At 40.2% G+C, this 19,175-nt stretch overlaps 1 protein-coding gene across 1 annotated transcript; it reads right to left on the reverse strand.

Annotated features, from left to right (window-relative positions):
- Positions 1-3,044: 3,044 nt before the first annotated feature.
- Positions 3,045-19,109, reverse strand: ERCC5 (ERCC excision repair 5, endonuclease). Its single transcript, XM_054813623.1, has 16 exons — positions 18,970-19,109; positions 18,383-18,486; positions 17,610-17,785; positions 16,986-17,101; positions 16,790-16,882; positions 15,917-15,977; positions 14,872-15,015; positions 13,748-13,955; positions 12,526-13,473; positions 11,886-12,118; positions 11,385-11,504; positions 9,453-9,666; positions 7,659-7,803; positions 6,649-6,851; positions 5,666-5,748; positions 3,045-4,351 (listed from the first exon to the last, which is right to left on the reverse strand). Exons 2-16 carry the CDS (start codon positions 18,468-18,470, stop codon positions 3,797-3,799), a joined length of 3,387 nt encoding a protein of 1,128 aa, XP_054669598.1. The 5' UTR covers positions 18,471-18,486; positions 18,970-19,109; the 3' UTR covers positions 3,045-3,796.
- Positions 19,110-19,175: the final 66 nt, after the last annotated feature.

Genomic DNA, 19,175 nt, shown 5'->3' on the forward strand with positions numbered 1-19,175 from the left:
TTTGGTTCAGCCACAGTGCCTGTGACTGGGATTGGAGTGGCCACAGTGCCTGTCATCATCATCAGATCCAGAGACCTTTTCTTCCCCTTGAGGGTACTGAACAGTGTTGAACAGAGCTTGGTAGCCATGGGCCAGGCCCCAGTACTTTGCAACAATTTGGGTTGTGATAAGTGGTGCAGAGTCTAGTTGGAGGCCTGTATCTAATGGTATGCCCCAAGGGTCAGTGCTTGGCCCAGTCTTATTCAGCATATTCATCAGTGACCTGGACAAGGAGACAGAGTGTACACACCCCAAATTTGCTGATGATACAAAACTGGGAGGAGTGGCCAACAAACCAGAAGGCTGCACTGTCATTCAGAGAGGTCTTGACAGACCAGAGAGTTGGGTGAAGAGGAACCATTTGAAATTCAGTAAGAGCAAGTGTAGGGTCCTGAATCTAGGGAATAACAACCCCAAGCACCAGTACAGGTTAGAGGTTGACCTGCTGGGAAGCAGCACTGTGAAGAAGGACCTGGGAGTCCTGGTGGACAGCAAGCTCTCTCCATGAGCCAGCAACATGCCCCTGTGGCCAAGGCGGCCAATGGTGTCCTGGGGTGCATTAAGAGTGTGGCCAGCAGGTCGAGGGAGGTTATCCTCCCCCTCTACTCTGCCCTGGTGAGGCCACATCTGGAATATTGTGTCCAGTTCTGGGCTCCCCAGAGAAGACTGAGAGGGGATCTTATCAATATTTACAAATATCTGAAGGGTGGATGTCATAAGGATGGGGCCAGACTCTTCTCAGTGGTGCCCAGTGACAGGACAAGGGGCAACGGGCATGTCGTGGTTTAAGCCCAGCCGGCAGCTGGGTGCCACGTGGCCGCTCACTCACCCCTCCCCCAGCGGGATGGGAGAGGAGAAGTCTAACAAAAGGCTTGGGTCGAGATAAGGACAGGGGGAGATCACTCACTAATTACCATCAGGAGCAAAACAGACTGAATGTAGAGAGGAGATTCATCTAATTTATTACTAAGCAAAAGAGAGTAGAGCAATGAGAAAAGACAATCAAGTCTTAAAACACCTCCCCCCACCCCTCCCATCTTCTCAGGCTCAACTTCGCTCCCGGCTTCAACCTCCTCCCCCCTCAGCGGCACAAGGGGGCAGGGAATGGGGGTTGCGGTCAGTTCAGCACACATTGTCTCTGCCGCTTCTTTGTCCTCAGGGGGAGGACTCCTCTCAACATTCCCCTGCTCCAACATGGAGTCTCTCCCACGGGCTACAGTCCTTCACGAACTGCTCCAGCGTGGTCTCTCCCACAGGGTGCAGACCTTCAGGAGCAGACTGCTCCAGCGTGGGGTCTCTCCCATGGGGTGCAGACCTTCAGGAGCAGACTGCTCCAGCGTGGGGTCCCTCCCACAGGGTCACAAGTCCTGCCAGCAAACGTGCCCTGGCGTGGGCTCCCCTCTTCACGGGTCCACCAGTCCGGCCTGGAACTTGCTCCAGCGTGGGCTTCCCACGGGCCACAGCCTCCTTCAGGTGCCTCCACCTGCTCCAGCATGGGTTCCTCCACGGGCTGCAGGTGGAATCTCTACACCCCCTCATCCCTCCTCCATGGGCTGCAGGGAACAGCCTGCTTCACCATGGTTTTCACCACGGGCTGCAGGGGGATCTTTGCTCTGGTGTCTGGAGCGCCTCCTCTCCCTCCTTCCTCACTGACCTTGGTGTCTGCAGAGTTTCTTACATCTTCTCACTCCTCTCTCCGGTTGCAAAAGCTTTTTTTTAACTCTTTTGTTTTCCTTCTTAAATATGTTATCACAGAGGCGCTGATTGGCTTGGCCCTGGCCAGGGGCGGATCCATCTTGGAGCCGGCTGGCATTGGCTCTATCAGACACAGGGGAAGCTTCTAGCAACTTCTCACAGAAGTCACCCCTGTAGCCCCTCCCGCTACCAAAACCTTGCCACACAAAACCGAACACAGGGCACAAACTAGAACACAGGAAGTTCCATCTGAACATGAGGAAAAACTTTTCTTTGAGGGTGACCGAGCATTGGAACAGGCTGCCCAGAGAGGTTGTGGAGTCTCCTTCTCTGGAGATATTCAAAACCCACCTGGACACAATCCTGTGCAACCTGCTCTAGCAGGGGGCTCGGACTAGATGATCTCCAGAGGTCTCTTCCCATCCCTACCAATCTGTGAATCTCTGGAATTGCCAGGGTGACAGCATAGTTTTTCCAAATATTCTACTAAGGGTTCTGCACTTGTTCAGGGGTAAAGTTCCAAAACACTGGAGGTGCCCACCACCCTAGGCATTTGCCCATGCTACCCCACACACCCTGCCACTCTTAACTATCCAGCCTCAGGGCAAAGCTCTGGGTCATATTTTTAAATAATTACTGAACTCCAAACACAACCTGAAACACATTCAGCAGACCTAGCAATAGGAACACGCTGCTCTGAACAGCCCAAGGGTATTCAAGATTCTCAACACCTGGTGTAACCAGCCTGAAGGAGAAAGGGAAGGTGAGAGTGTTCCCCCATCTCCCCCATAGATTGGTTCTCCACAGAAAAAAGGTAGAGAGTGTAATTATTAATAATTCCCAGGAGATAGTGCCCGAGGTACAGAAGTGACAGCAATGCTGAAGACACAGACCACATCATTCTCATGGCCAATAATCTTATCGTAAGCAAATAGTACACAGTGCAGCGAAAGGAACATTCTGATCCAGCTCCCAGAGGTGATAAATGGCACTGTAGGGAATACATAACGCAACTAAGAACTTAACATGACACAACCATGCGAACAAGTAATACAACATTGTGACCAGCAACCATTAAACTAATAAAATGAACACTTACAACAAATTTGTCTTAACATGCTCAGGTCAAATCTGTCGTTATCTCAACCCTTCGTGCCCCACAATGGGTACCTAAATGACTGTTATGGTTTAAGCCGTCCGGCAGCTAAAACAACCACACAGCCCTTTGCTCACTCCCACCTGCCCAGTGGGGTGGGGGAGAATTGAAAAGGGGGAAAAAAATGAAGACTCACGGGTTAAGATAAAGACAGTTTAATAGGACAGAAAAGGAAGATAATAATGATAAAAGAATATACAAAACAAGTGATGAACAGTACAATTTCTCACCACACAAAGCCAATGCTCAGCTAATTCCCAAGCCACCAAGCCTCCCAGTCAACCCCCAGTTATATACTGAGCATGACATCATATGGTATGGAATATTCCTTTTATCATTTGGGGTCAGCTGCCCTGGCTGTGCTCCCTCCCAGCTTCTTGGGTGCCCCCCGCCTTCTCGTTGGCAGGGCAATATGAGAAGCTGAAAAGCCCTCGGCTGCTTGGCAACAACTAAAAACAGCAGTGTGTTATCAACATTATACCAAATCCAAAACACAGCACTATATCAGCTGCAAGGAAGAAAATTAACTCTATCCCTGCCGAGACGTGGACATTCATTTAAGTGTGAAGTTAAGGAAGTAACAGTTTGAATGTGATTGTAACAGCTCTCACCTCAGTTAGAATGCAAATGAATGGACATCATGTTTTGGCTCAATTTTAAAAATCTCAAAACAGTAAAATCTCAAAACAGAAAACCGATACCAAGTCCAGTCTAGATCTTTATGAGTAAGTGTACTAAACTTAATTTTTTTCATTGTTTAAAATCCCTCCTATTCTGGACACAAAATGCATGACAAATACATGACAAATAGATATAATTTATTTTAATCAAAAATTCATTAGAATATTTACAAAGCTTAAGTCATAAAACCACACATACAGAGTCTCTCTTTAAGACTTTTTTTGTTTAAGACTTTTTCTTTTTTATTCCTCTCTTACTCTGCGATTTCTTTTTCCTGCCCTCAAACACAGGTTTGGCGGTCACCATGACTATGTTTCCCAGTTCTTCATCCTCACCACTTGAGCTACTGCACCCTTTTTTCTCTTTATGGTCTGCTGTCTCCACTGCAGAGACATTTTTCCTCCTTTTGCTCTTGCCTAAATCTCTGCTTTCTGATTCCTCTACTGAGGAGTCACTAGAAGTTTCCGAAAGATGCAAATTCCCAACAAAACCACCTCCATATAAATGTTCTTTTCCGCAATCTGAATGTTTTCTTCTCTTTCCACTTTGGACTTCTGTTGCCACAGCTTGACGGTTTGCGCAGCCTGCAGCACCTTCCCCTTTCCTTTCCTCATGTTGTTTAAGTTCAATCTCCATAATAGCAGTAGCCTCCCGAATTTGATCGGCTTCTTCTTTTTCCTTTCTCTTCAGACAAGTCACAGCTCTGCGCAGTCTCTGACTTTTAATAGCTAGTTTTTCATGCTGTGCTAGTCTGAAGAATGAATCAATTCGAAGCTGAGTCTATCAAAAATAAAACAGAGAAACACCTTTAGGTTTTTTTTGTGATGGGAATTCAGCTGTTATCTCAGCTATACTGTAAAGCACCCCAAATTAAAGCAGGGTAAAGGAATAATGAAATTAATATGCATGCAAATAGATGTGAACAATAAGATGCATTATAGTAATACCTATACTTTATTATAAATTATGCAACATGAACCTTTACAGAAACTAAATAAGCAAACTCCAGTGAAATTTTATAAACATTGTGAGGCCGATGATTAGACATATGTTGCTATTTTCAACCCTAACGCAGAGAATCTCTGTAGCGCTCTTCAGTACATCCTTACAAACACATCCTCAGCTTCAAGCTGTTAAAACAACATGTTTACTAAGCAAATGTTAAGCGCACTTTATATTTGCATATGCTACTGCAACATAACATGGTCATTTGACTCAAGTTCAATGTAACACAGTATAAAGATTCAAGAGTAGAAGACTGACCAAGCAGTCACACAAAACGGGTCTGTGTTACTCAACCACAGCTAGGCTTGCTGTATAGACTAAGCTAGTCCTCTATATTGTCCCTAAAATTATTTAAGAGATACAGACACTTCCATAGCCATCCTGAAAGTATATAGATTTAACTACGGGTTTTGGTACCTTTTGCTCCTTTGAGTGACAGAGAGAACCTAGAACACTGGTTTAGACTACATTTCTATCTTGCTTATGGCAAAAGGAAAAAAGAATCTGACCTTAGGTGATCAGCTTTACCACTGACTTTCACAGTATAACAGCACGCACCACCATTCACTTCTAAGTTTTATTAAAGTTGACAGAACATTTATTTGGAAATTAGAGTAATATTATTAATGAGCATTTGCTCAACAGTTCAGTCTGCACTCCTCTTCAAAGGATATGGATGGTACCAAATGGTCAGACTCACTTCATCAAAATCTCAGGGGCATGTTTATAAATAATTTTTAGAGACAGCATGCTCTTCTTTCGAAAGTACTAAAGGTGCTTGAGGTGCCTGTAGTTTCAGCCACATCCAGAACAAAGAGCAACCTGCACTTGAGATAGGTGCTTGATAGATAACAAAATGTGAAACCAACAATTGAAATTATGTAGAGTGCCTCACAGCACACCCAAATCATATGGAAATGAAGTCTAGAGAAGTTTAATGACTTTTAAAAATATATATATGATTAAAAAAACAGCCAAATCCCAGTTTCTGAGTAATTTATTTTAGATTAAAACCTTGCTGCTCATTTTAAAATGTTTCTCATACAATTTTCCAGTTACCCTTAAACTGCACATAATTTTATACTTTACCTGCTGCAAGTTCAGCTGTTTCATCACAGGCAAAAGGATTTCATCTATCTTTGTCCTAGTCCAGCCAAAGTGATCCTGACAGAATGTGCAGAAAGTTAAGGAACTTTACAAAATGGCTACTACTACTATTTTGTAAACACATAAAATGAAAATTCCTCAAATAAACAATGTCTGGAGGAAAGTTACTCAACTTCAAAGCTTTTTCTACAAAACCAGAGAAAATACTCCAAGTTATTACAGCTGACTTATGTGGATGGTTCCAGCATTACGCCACATATCTTAATCATGCTGTTACATCTCTCTCAGTTACAGAACTTTTTCTCTAATATCAACATTTCCAAAAGCACGTCTCAGTGAAGACAGAACTCATTTTGGCTATATGGTACTTCCATAAGACAAAATACCTGTAAGTAAACATTTTTACATTTGCACACACTGGAAGTTTCATTTAATGTTTAAAACACTATTAGCTCTGCATGCATTGCCATCTACTTTTCAACAAATCACTGCAGCTCTAGCTGTAACAGATGCAACAAATAGACATTATTGCAAGAAATGTGGCGAATAGGAATAAAGCGCAGACTGAATCACCATTTCTGACTAGGTTTCGAAACTTATTTGGGAAACATACATCAGGAGTGTGCAAACAATCCAGCTCTCAGTCTAGAAACAGGCACAGCAGAGTCACGGAAACATCAGAGCAAACCAGTCAGTCCAGCTACGAGACTCTCTTTGCATGCAAAGTGAAGCAGCCCGCTCTCCCAGGAGGGCAGAGCAGCCCTGAATGCCACACATGCACAGCTGCATTCCCTTCCATTCCAGAGCTGGTATCATTGTAGGATGGCATGCGCAGATGGGGCGGGGGGCACCTCACACCAATGAGATGTTAAGAATTTGACACACCATTACTGACTCATTTACAAACTTTATGAACTTGAATTCAAGTACTTTATCTAACAAGTCCTGACACACAGTAAAAGGATATTCTCTGATCAGCTCTACGTCAGGCTTCCCCCAGGTGAACGAACCCCTTGTCTCATCCACCACAGGCTTCAGGTATGCTTCTGCCACTGCTGGATTTGGGAAACCTGAAGAAAGCTGCAGCTCCCGCAGCTTCTTCTTCACCTTGGTATCATGTGGATTAGGTCTTAATTTCTTACTCTTCTGCGCCTCATTCCACCACTCACTGAAAAAGGGGAAAGTATTCATTTGCCACCATAAAATATAATTTGGAATATCAAGAGCCACCATGCTAATTTCAATAGCCTTAATGAGTCTCCCTACTTTAGTTACTACATGAGATGAGGCAGGAAATATCCAAATAAAAATGGCCAAAGGAACATACAATCTGAATATAAAAAAGACAAAACATATACAGTAAACACAGCCACAGTAGCAAACATCACCTGGATTCCCCATAAGCTGCCAGATGTCCCTAAATTCAGCCTCACTTGGGAAGGATGTTCCACACATAATGATCATTTTTGGAGTTTTTTTGGTTAAAAAAAACAAACAAAACCAAACCATCCTCACCATTACTGATATAACTGGCTCGACCCTCTTCAAATCTTGTTGTTCCCCACAGCCTACCTGTCTGTCTCTCTCCAGGTCATCCACTCCTCACTCATCAAGTCATCAAGTCTCTTTTTCTCTATGAGTAAGCTACAGCACTTCCTCACAAACTCAGGGAGAAACAACCTCCACTCCACTAGGGATCCAGCTCTGCAATGAACTCAGAGGCAGTCGCACAGTTCTACAGCTGTTCTATTGTCTTCATTAGTCTCACTGTAATTGATGTATCAACATGTCACCTTATTTACCTGCTATTTCAAACAGTGAGATAACAAAGCCACATATTTTACAGTTCACTTAGTCTCCTTGATGATGGTCAATGATGATCACATGTTTTGTTGTATGCTTAATAGCAGAAAAGTATATTCACTAATATTCATATTACAGAGAGATAAAAAACCCAAAATACGACAAAGCATACGCGAATTTTAAGAGAGGTTCCAAGCCATGCCCAGGAAATTCATTTAAAATCTCCATTGCTGTTACAAAGCCGACATTTGGGATGCCCTCTGTGTAGTCACTTCCAAGCAAGTATGCCAAATTAATCAGCTTGCTTCGATCCAACCCTGTAAAAGAAGGCGCATAAACCAAATAAACCCAGTGGATTCAGCATCTGTTCTCGTACAAATTAAAAAATAATACATTATCTGAAAGACAAAAAAAACCAAAGGGAACACAAAGGCATTAACTCTGTAAGATTACATTTATATTCAATATCAGAATTTGCTAAATTATATTTTGGAGCAGTGTCAATACGATACTGCTAGCTCAAGCACCAGTAGTTGCGCTAACTTGGCAAATACATCTTGCCAAAATTAAAATGTTACAATGTAAATACCGTTATGAAATTCTGGTTTTCTAAGAGCTGAGAGGTATTATTTCACATATATTTCTCCAGTTACTGTCTTGTTCTTATCTAATGCTGACCTGAATTTAACAACCCTCGAATCAGAAATAAAAACATTCCATTTGAATTCCAGTCCAGAATATCAATGCCTCTGCTTCTTTAAAGTGTTCCCAAACTGGAAGCCTTTTGCTCTGTACTAGTGGAGTTACTAAGTAGAAAAAAAGAGCCCATGAAACAGCCAGAAAGAAGGAAGAACTCAGTTGACTACTTCTGCTTGGTTTGCTGTAAGATATGAGGCAACCAGATTGATTTTCAGTGACAAGCTTCAGGATTTTAAAAAAAAAAAAAAAAAAAATCAGTGGAGAAAAGGAGGGATGTGTCTCTAAGCACACAAAGCAAGACTATCAGCATGCTGGTCAGGACATCCATCGACTGTCAAGAAACAAGAATTGCGCAACGCATGGAAAAGGCATAGAAGACCGCAGAGGAATGTTACGTGAAGACTGATGGTGACTACTTTTCCTCAATAAATAAAAGCTCTGGCTTATTACATTAACAACTGCTAAAAATCACACATGTGCTTTTACAGCAGTCCTTTCCAAGGAAGCTATAGTAGCACCTAAGTAGGTGTAAGTAGAGGGAAAAAATATTTCATTCAATTTGCTGAGAGAAGAAACCAAAGACATATTTTTCACCACATAAAAATGTTGTGAAATTTTACATGCTGAAGACATTAAAATATTATTTCAAAGTCTATAGCCTCTCTCAACTTTGAAAACGTCAAGACCAATTTTAAAAGCCTTGCTTAAATAAGTCATAAGAAAAAGTTAAAATTGGCTCCGTAATACACTACATGACACAAGTTCAGTAGTTCAACATAATTAGCAACAATTTCATTAGACTGGTACAAGACCAATATGAAAGAAAAAAAAGCTGTCAGTATTAACTAAATGAAAAACCTTTTACAGGGCATATAAATATGTCAGATCCTCTTCTAATACATTATGTGTCAGTATGTCCAAAATTAACTTCCATTTCCAGAAGACTATAAATCTGATGACATCAGAATATAATTTTGCCACCACGTCAGAAAAGTCATGCTGACATTTACCCAGAAACTGATACCACAGTTCACACCTCCAGCCTCAGTGATCATCACAGTAACTCTGTGTGCAGAGTGTCTGCAAATTCAGGGAGGTCACCTGGCAGTAAAACCAGTAACCCAACTGAATGTCTTCAGGGACTCTCCAAATAGCAGGCATTGTAATAACAGACAAACAAAATTCTGTAGAAAATACAACTTCAAAAAGATACATAGTAGTGCTGTCTTATTAAAGACTATTTAACAAATCAATACCCGAGGCTTACCTAGCTGGTTTTGAACATCAACATACTGATAATATTCCACATATTTGTTTTGACTAAAGAAATTTTTATAAACGTGTCGTGCACCAAATAACCAAACATCACTATCATCAGTGATTGTCCCAGAGGTCTGATCAGTGAGGTCCAGTATAGCACACTGTGCCTCTGCCTCCATCGGAGCTTCAATATATGGAATGCCAAACAGACGGAGAAGCTCCTGTAGGATGGAGAGAAAACTGTTAGTATTTCTTCTGAAGAAGGAACTTTATTATACTTCTGCTTGACTCAGAACTGCTAGATTCACACTTGTGAGGTATTTAATATTTCATAGCAAATCTTAAGTTTCCGCTAAAGAGTGCCAGGCACAGTTAAGTCAAGGGGAAAATCCCACTTACTCATCTCAGGCAGATAGTGCCATGTAAGTCAAGCACTACTTGATCACACTATTACTATGCAGTTTAAGAATCTGCCGTCTTAATTACACAAGCATACTAAGTATTGTGCTTTACATAACATGGAGAAAAGTCCATGCATTACAATTATGTGGGCTCCATGAAAGAAAGATATAGGTTAAATAAATTTTAAAAATTAAAAAAAAAAATAAAATCAGTTATTACACCTTAGGTCAGAAAATAATATGACAGTATATGAGAAACATTAATATCAAGCAGGAAACCGGGCAGACTAATCATCCTTTGGATGGTGTTTTGATATCCATGTATTTTGATGCCTTTTATACAATTTGCTTTTATGGAATACATTATTTACCCTCAGTTAAATATCCCACACACACTAGGTTTACAGGCTTGTGTTAGTTACACAATTCTGGATTACATCATCTCCAGCAACTATGCTTTCCATTTACTCTCCTGCTCCCAAGTTGGATGTAATAATCACTGCAAAACCTGAGGTGTAAAGTTTATTAAATATATATTTGATATGTATGCATATATCTGCACATACACACACTTTTTTTTTTCCTCACTGCAGCTGGCTTTTCTGCCCTGACAAAGTCAGTCTCAAAACTTTTATTGTGATAAAGAGCAAAAGCACAAGGACAAAAGACTTACAACTATAATGGTGCATCTACCATTATATGGTACACAATATTACAAAAGCACAATCAACTGGCCTTTAAAGAAAAAAAATCATCTGAAGAAACAAGTATGAGCAAATATTTAACAAAGAAAACAGAAACTTCAATCATTGTAAGACAAAATTATCACTTTTATGCAAAGAAAATAAAAGCATTTATATGTTTCTCAGAATTAATTTGTTAGAATAACTTTATTACATCATAGATACTATCACTTTTCTACTGTATTATGGATATGTTAACCTCACCACATTGTATTGCAAGTAGTCCTTGCAATAGACTGCATTAACCTTTAAACACTAATACTGAAACAGCAGTTACAGGCTTATGCAGGTATTACTGGTGAGATTCTTTAAAATCAGTTAGTTCAGTAGTTATCGGGTATAAACCTGAGTTGCCACGTGGATTTCTTGTAAGCTTTTATCTTTTAATCCCTAAGCGAAAATCACAATTTACCCAACACCCAGATTACATCAATTTCATACTCCTGAATCTAACTTCCTTATTTTTTTTTGCCCAATTTGCACCTTGCACAGCAGCAGGCAAAGATCAAACTGGTCCAACTTTAAAAAGTTGGTGCTTAAAAACTGTTGATTTATTTATAATTTTTTTATTATTTTATAATGCTATAACAGTTATTTTTAAAGTTGGAATTCAAGACTATCTCAATACTTTGAATATTTTAAATCAAGCAGACTGAAGAAAACAAGATCCTAAGAGGAAAAAAGTTGACCTATAATTAAGCAAAATTACTAACAGCTTTTGAGAAAATGTCTGACTGAGTGGAGGGGTGGACCACATCATGCTATATCAAATCAAAATGATTCAACAAATACTACCTGGCTTTCCAAGAACATCTGTCCTGTTACAGAAGAAGCAACACGTTCCTGCTGCTGTTTTTGAGCCTGAAGCATGCTCTGCTCAGCAGAAAGGTCATTTTCTAATTCTTCTAGTTCCTCCTGAAAAATAAACCAAGATTTTCATTATTTCAATAATTCAGGTACACTTAGTTAAGTAAAGCACTAAGTCTTCAACGATAATTATTCTAGTATTATGTGTTCTATTAATTCACACATGGAAGTTGTCATAGCTTCTCTAATGCAGTAAATTATAAGACCAAAGATAGACCTATTCATCAGAGTGCTAAAACCTTAGTTTCCCTCTGATTTCAGAAAGATTATGGTTAACCACCAACTTTAAAGAAAAATCACCTCCCACAGAATTAGATACATATATGAGAAAGCAACGAAACAGTAAGCATCTGTCCAATAGTTTTCCTTAAAAACTACCTGGGGGCAGAGCACTTCATTACTAGCTCAGAACAAATAACAAGGAGTTACCAAACTGACGTCTTGCCACTCATCCACTGCATCTTTACCATCATCTTCCCTTGCAACATTCTGATCATTTGCCAACTGCACTTCATCAGACTCTTTCAGCAAGTCCTGTGTGACAATATCATGTTTGTCTGTCTCCACTTTTGGAAGTGCTGCTTCATCATCCAGTTTTTCATCATATTTAGTAGCAAACTCAGCCTCATTATTGATTTCAGTATCCACTTCAATAAAGCTTCCTATTAAAGGCAAATGAAAATTTCAACTTCCTGCTGCTTGTTTAAAAAGAAGTATTTGTACGTGTTTTTAACTTGGGCAGTGATTACTTTTTTTTTCCTATATGCAGCAAATAGATATAAAGATTGTGAAATTACAGAAACCAAGTGGTTCACCATTAATACACCAGTTAAGTTCAATGTACAAACCAGCATGCCTTCTTGATTCTCCGTGTTCTACACTCAGGTTTCAATGATAAAACACAACACCAAAGGGAAAAACACAGCTCAGATTTTCTTCCTCTCTTACATACGCAGGAATAGATGTATTTTAAAGCATTTCTTACTAGGAGAAAAGATTAACTTCAAGTGACTACAAATACAATAAGGTCCTATTTTCTTATATTTTTACACAATTAAAAAGCACATACCGTCAGAATCACTGTCTTCAGACTGAGATAACCCTTCTCTTTCCTCCTCAGGACCTTTTGCTTCTGGAAAAAATCTAACATCCTTTTGTACCTCAGATACATTCTCTTCTGTTTGTGAAATTATTTCCTCTGTATTTTCAGAAAGTTTCAAGTTTTCCTCATTTTTAGAAAGGTCTATTGTTTCAGCATGAATCAAAGCCCCTACACTAGTTTGTACAGGAGAACGGCTTGGCTTCTTCGTGCACAAGTTTATATCCTTATCTCCCACAGAATTTAAGTCTATTTTGGAACCATTTTCTTCTTTGTCTACATCATCTTTGCCTTTTCTAGTACTGTCAATACAAGAATTATTTTCAGCTCTGGATATATTGGTGTCCTTGGATGCAATATGATTTGTTTCCAACTCCTGACTCTTTTGTTCATATTCAGAGTCTTGCATAATCACTTGGTTTGATGAATGAATTGTAGATGTAGGTATTTTATTTCCCTCCTTAACTTCAGGAATCTGATCTTCCTCATCTGAGCTACTAAGCAGTAAATCCTTCACTTCTGATCTTTCTGGTAGCATGCTATCAGTTCTAACAGTAACAACATCCTCCTTTATATCATCACCACTCAGAGCTTGCTGAATTGCCTGCAATGTTCTTGGAGACACACTGCCTTCCTCTGTTACAGATTGGTTCACGTTCAATTGTCCTGTATCTTCTTCACCCAGTTCTTCTTCTGAGCTGCTTTCTACCATAGCTGCCTGGATAGCAAGCAAAGTCCGAGGAGAGGGTGGTGCTGTCGCCACATTATCTTTCTCTGTCTGCAACTTGTCAGATGCAACTAGTTTTGCATTAGCAGGAGATTCATTGCTTTTATTCAATTTAGTAAACTCAAGCATTTTTGATGAGGGTCCTGCAGTAGTTTCCACGTCTCTACCTGTAGCTTCTTTTGCTTGAATACCTGAAAGAAAGTTTTCTGTTGACTGGTGAGGTTTTTTTGATAAAAAGACATCTTTATATTAACATTCCATTTTACATAATGAACATCATTAAATAAATAAATCATTTTTCTACACGTTTACAGATCACAGTTAATTATGTCTAACAGTAATGAACATTTCACACAAATATTGGCTACATGCACCTCTAAGCAATACTCAGGTTTTTCTGAAAACTGAGAGCTGCAGACTGCACACACCAAACAAGAGGTTTTACAAAATTAAGACCTGACATACCCTTTATTAGGATATAGTGAGAAGTATCTTCAGAGACTACCTTCCTAGATTCCACTTCTTTCACAAAACCACCTTCATTTTCATATTGTGTTTGGATTTCACCCGAGTGCTGTTGATTCAATTCTTTTTGTACATTTTCTATGCACCGATTGAGGCTGCTTTTCTTAAGCAAACCCCTCAGCTGGTACTGGGAAAAGTCATCAGACCCCTTAAAAAAAAAAACAAAAACAAAACAAACCACAAAACAACAAAAAAACCCCAAGTCAATTTAAATAAAATGCCACCAGCTGCATCTTTTAAGCAAGTTCATTTACCACTCTCTGGAGAGCCTTTTAAGAGTTTCCTTTAAGCAGGTAACATTTTACTGACTGCTGCACTCCCAAGTGACAGCAACACCAGCCCAGTAACACACAACAATTCTAAAAGGTACCATTAAGTAGTTCTGAACACTGGCTAAACACAACAAGAACTCGATGTGACCCACAAAACTTCGCTGGCTAACAGAGCTGGTCCCCATCTCAAAAACACTGCAATTAAAACCATCCACATGTGAATTCTGTTCTAAGATGATGGTTTTTAGCTTACACTTGGCCACAAGCTATCATTTGATCTGACATACATTGCACTTTAAAAATGTAACTGTGCTCTGAAAAGCTGTTGTAGAAGTGGCACTACAGACTGTCTCCGAATGGCTTCAGTAACACGTCTGCCTAAGCTGCCAAAGCCTTTTCCCAGCTGCCAGCTCCCCCAGCAACCTGAGGGTTTGCAATCAAAGCTGCGTTCATTCTGCCTGGTGTATCCATGCCAGCAGTATGTCTTGCAATTGAAATCTTGGGTGTAATGCTGATGAGGCATGAGACGCAGCATGATTTTTTCCATTCTTGCCAAACTGAATTAGCTCTGCCAGTTCTAGTGGAAATCAAGAGGTAGGGCTCTGAATAGACACATGGGAAGGCTCTGTTAAGAGTTATTATCTCATTGGGTTTTTTCCCCCTCAACATAACATCTCTTATTAAATAGGCCTGGGGGCAAAGCTTTCCAGATGTGATACTCTTATGTAGTCTTCACCTGCATTAATGGCAATAGCTCCACTCTGATGGCTTGAAAACTAAAATAAAAATTACCTCTGGCATTGCTTCAAATAATGTTCTTTTTCGTTTTGTAAATTCTTTCATATCAGTCAAGATCTCATGTTTTATTTCTGGAGGCAGCTTGTGGAAATCTTCTGATTCAATATCTACAGAATGAGGATTTTCACATAACTCTTCCTATAAAAATGGAAAACAACATAAACATGTATTTAATATTACAGCACAGCAAGAACAATAAAATATTTAGAACATCATTCCAAACAACAAAAAACACCCGTGCAAAACCTTTGTTGCTACTTCCTATACTGTGAAGAAAAAAGTTAAGAAAAAAAAAAGGTAACTACTACCTAATAAAGTACATAATTACTGATGTACACTATACAGAGAAATTTGGGTTTATTCTTTTTACAAAATGGTACTTACTATAAATCACAGAATCAGGTCCTATAGCCTCAGCTAGTCTGATTTTATCCTTCCAAAGAGGTTCTCCTTCTGAATGCAAACTACTTCAAACAGTATTTCCAAGAGGGTTTTTTTTGTTTTTTCTTTTTTTTTAACTTTGATGAAAAGAGAGATAATTTTATTATTACTTATGCCTTCTTCTTTCTGTATTTCTTTTCTCTTCTTCCCATGAGATCAGCACATCAGAAGGGAATACAGAATTTATCAGTGAAAACTCAAGGAGTGAAGTGCTTCAATGTCAATTCATATTTGGAGAAACATGGGAATTTTGTTAAATATGCTGTCTTATATGTGTACACATGTGCACAAATGCATACATTTCACTTATATCACTACAAAAACCAATTTATTCTCCACATGTCCAGAGAAAGTAGTCAAAAGAAAAAAAAAAAGATACCATAAGAAATTCCTATTCTGCTGTATGCTAGTGGAGAAAATTATATTTGTATTTCCTCATTAGTAGGAATTCACATAGTACTTAAAATTAACTTGTTTGCTTGATAAGTAATGCTACAGTAAGACCTATACTTCCAAACACTTTTTTTGTTTGTCTTTTAAGCATAGCACCTGAATGAGAGGACTGTTCACAGTAACAGGGCAATTAGGATGCACTTACCTGCAACATCTGTTTTTGGGTCATTCTCACTTCCCATTCTTTTTCATCTTCCTCCTCTGAGCTAAAATCATAAAGAGAAAAAAACCCCATGTAAATATTTACCTAGGAAAATAAAGTTCCTGTTTTAAGCAAAAGGACATTAGTCATCCCTTCACCAATAAGTACAAAAATTCACACACAACCTCAAGTACACACATATATATACACATGTACATACAAATACACCTATAAATACATATACAAGTCACAAAGATCTGAACAGAAATCAAGGAGGCAGACTTACCTCAGTTAAAACTAGATGGAGACAACTCTTACTGTTTAAACAATTACCTGATTCTTATTTGGTCAGCATTTAAAGTACAAAAAAGTATCTACAAGATGTGCAAATAGTAATCTAATGGATAGCTCCACATTCCCACTTAGTAGTATTTAAGATGCTACAAGTTTGACAAGTACATACACAAAGCCTAATTCTGCTGAACATGTCTACACTACTGAATGAGGCGATGCAAACCGTAATCAAGCTGCCACACACCAGCTACCCAAGCTTGAACCATCAATTCCATGTAGTCGTATAGATATGGCCACAGAGATTGAGGTAGCACTTTCATCCTTAAACATGAATCCAGTATAGAAATTTAAACTGCAGGCTGAAAGTTTCTTCTGTTACTTTCCCATAAATAACTACAAGGCTTCTGCATCCAGAGCTATAAACCAAACTCTCCAAAAAGAAACTGAAATATAAAGAAATATACTTTATATATTATGGAGTCTCATGGGTCAAAGGCCTTTCAGCAGCATCAAAAAATGTGTTTTACACTTTTATCTGAGTTTATTATAACCATTTCAGCTATTTTTCTTAATTCTACCTACCTGTTCTTTTCTTCATGCTCTAAAGAAGGCAATACATATATATCGTCAATTTCTTCTCTTCGAACTTGTGTAATACTGGGCAAAGCTTCATTGCTTAGGGAAAGAAAACGAAAAAAACCCCCACATCAGTAATTAATAGCTACATAAAAACTTACCTGCCACTTATAAACAAGGGAAAAATAATTTTTATTCTTGCCTTTTGCCAGTAAGCGCAGTTTTGATAACTTGTCTCTTCAAAAATGTTTTCAAGAGTTTCTCTGTAGTTTTCCTGGAATCACTGATGGCGACTTCCTTCCTTTGTCTTCGCTTAGCCTGTGAAAATAAGATTAACACCAATGAGATTTTGCTGGATGCTGACGATATATATCCAGTGAATTACTGCTATAATTCTGTATGCTGAGTCTATAAGCAGCTCCTAACTCATCCTACGTCAATGGGGACACAGCCTTCAGATCCTCTAAATCTCTCTCTGTCGGTTTCCTCAGGAATAGTTTTCAGCTCCTGGGTACAAATGCTTGTTCAGTTGTGTTCAGGCCTGTTCTGCAGCAAGACTCAAGTTTACACCATCATCTACCTCTCTGCAATCTGGTTTCTATGCAAATCAAACCTGAATATATCAAAAGGGAGCTGCTGCATGCTCCAACAGCTAACCAAGGCTGGGACTGATTGCAGAGAACACCCGCACAGCAGTGCACTTCAAGCTCTTCATCCTCATGGCTCAGGATCACAAGCAGAATAAGAAGGAAATTGAAAATGACTACTTAACATCAGCAGACATATATCCTATTTTGCATTGCAATGACTCAGCAAAGGTACTTACCAAGGTTTGTCTCTTCAGAAGAGGTGCCTCTCCATCAAAAACAAAGACAGGCCGAATTCGGAAAAAGAGTAACTTGCAGAGTCGATGAAACAGAGTGAGGAGGTGAGCATTTTGTATGGAATTACCACCACGATCTCTGGCTCCCTTTATTGCTTGGTTCAACCAAATACTGATATCTTAAAGAAACATTAAGAGGAAAAAACGTGCTATCTTACACATATACCGTACTAATAGTTTCTAGAAAATGCAAATATTTGACTAAGTGGCTTTTGCCCACTGTTCCAGGCTTGGCTTATCAAAGCTAATGTTATCCAAATACTTGTGAACTTTGGAGAATAATAATTTCTTGCCCCTATTGCCCTGGACAAAAAGCAGGGTTGAAACAACAGTGCAGCAAGTAGTACCTCCCCAGTTATTTTTACACATACGTGAAGGGTAACTTCTTTCCACACCTTTCAAGCATTTAACCAAGTATGATGGGAAAGTTGATGCAAAAGTATTTAAAACTTTTAAATCTTGTAGTCCTACTGAAAGCAGCACATTTATTTATGAAGCACAAAATCCTATAGCCCAGCATTTGTGTAAGGAACCTATTAAAAAAGTCTTGGCATTCCACGCATTGTAAAGTATAAAAACTATGTATCAAAATATTATCAGGATTTAAAATAAAATTTTAAAAAAGCTAAAGATAATAGATCATGTAGAAATAAGTGAAATAGTTAAAATAATCTCCTTTACAAATTTGGTTCCTTATCTTTACTTTTAAAGGATACCAACAGCAAGAATTTTTCCTTCTAACGTCTCTGGGTTTATAGGTCTCCCAGCGCATTCAAGCAGCTTCCAAAGTCCTTGAACTCCCATTGTCCCTTCTCAGACACTTTGAGAGAGAAAAATATACGAGGAACAAAAAAAACCAAATAAACCGATGGTTATACAATACACCCGTGCTTTATTAGTGAGCACGCAGCATCACTGCAAACGGACATAACGGGACGGGACGGGCTGGGCTGGGGAGGACGCCCCGCCGCCCCGGCAGCCGCTCGGGCCTGTTCCAGACGATGCCCTCGGCTTTCGGTACGTAAAAAAACTTTTAAAAATCCGGTTAAGCGCAGCGTTACAGCTGCTCGCCAGCCGGCCATCAGGCAGGTATAGGAGCCTCGGCTTTCCTCTCTGCAGAGAGCGCCACGGTCCCCGCCAACAGCCCCCCACCCCGGGGACACACCGAGGCGCTCCGCGGGGCGGCGCCGACCGGGGGAGGCACGGGGGGCTCGGCCGGAGAGAGGGCAGGGGAGAGGAAGGCCGCCAGGCCGCGGCGGGGCGGGGCAGGGGAAGGCGAGGTACCCGTCGGAGCAGGGCTCACCTGCGGCAGCGGGCTCGGAGCGGGTGGGAGCCCGGGGGCCGGAGCCCAGCGCGGGGGCGGAGACCGGCCGCCTCAGGCGGAGAAGCCCCTCAGAACCCCCACTCCGGCCCCGCGGACTCCCCGCCCAGCGTGCGCATGCGCCTCCCTCGCGCTGCCCCGCTGCCTGCCGGGAAGTGCAGTCGGCGGGGCGGAGCCGGGCGCTATGG

Source organism: Grus americana, chromosome 1 (assembly GCF_028858705.1).
Source record: "Grus americana isolate bGruAme1 chromosome 1, bGruAme1.mat, whole genome shotgun sequence".
In the NCBI taxonomy this organism is placed as follows: domain Eukaryota; kingdom Metazoa; phylum Chordata; class Aves; order Gruiformes; family Gruidae; genus Grus; species Grus americana.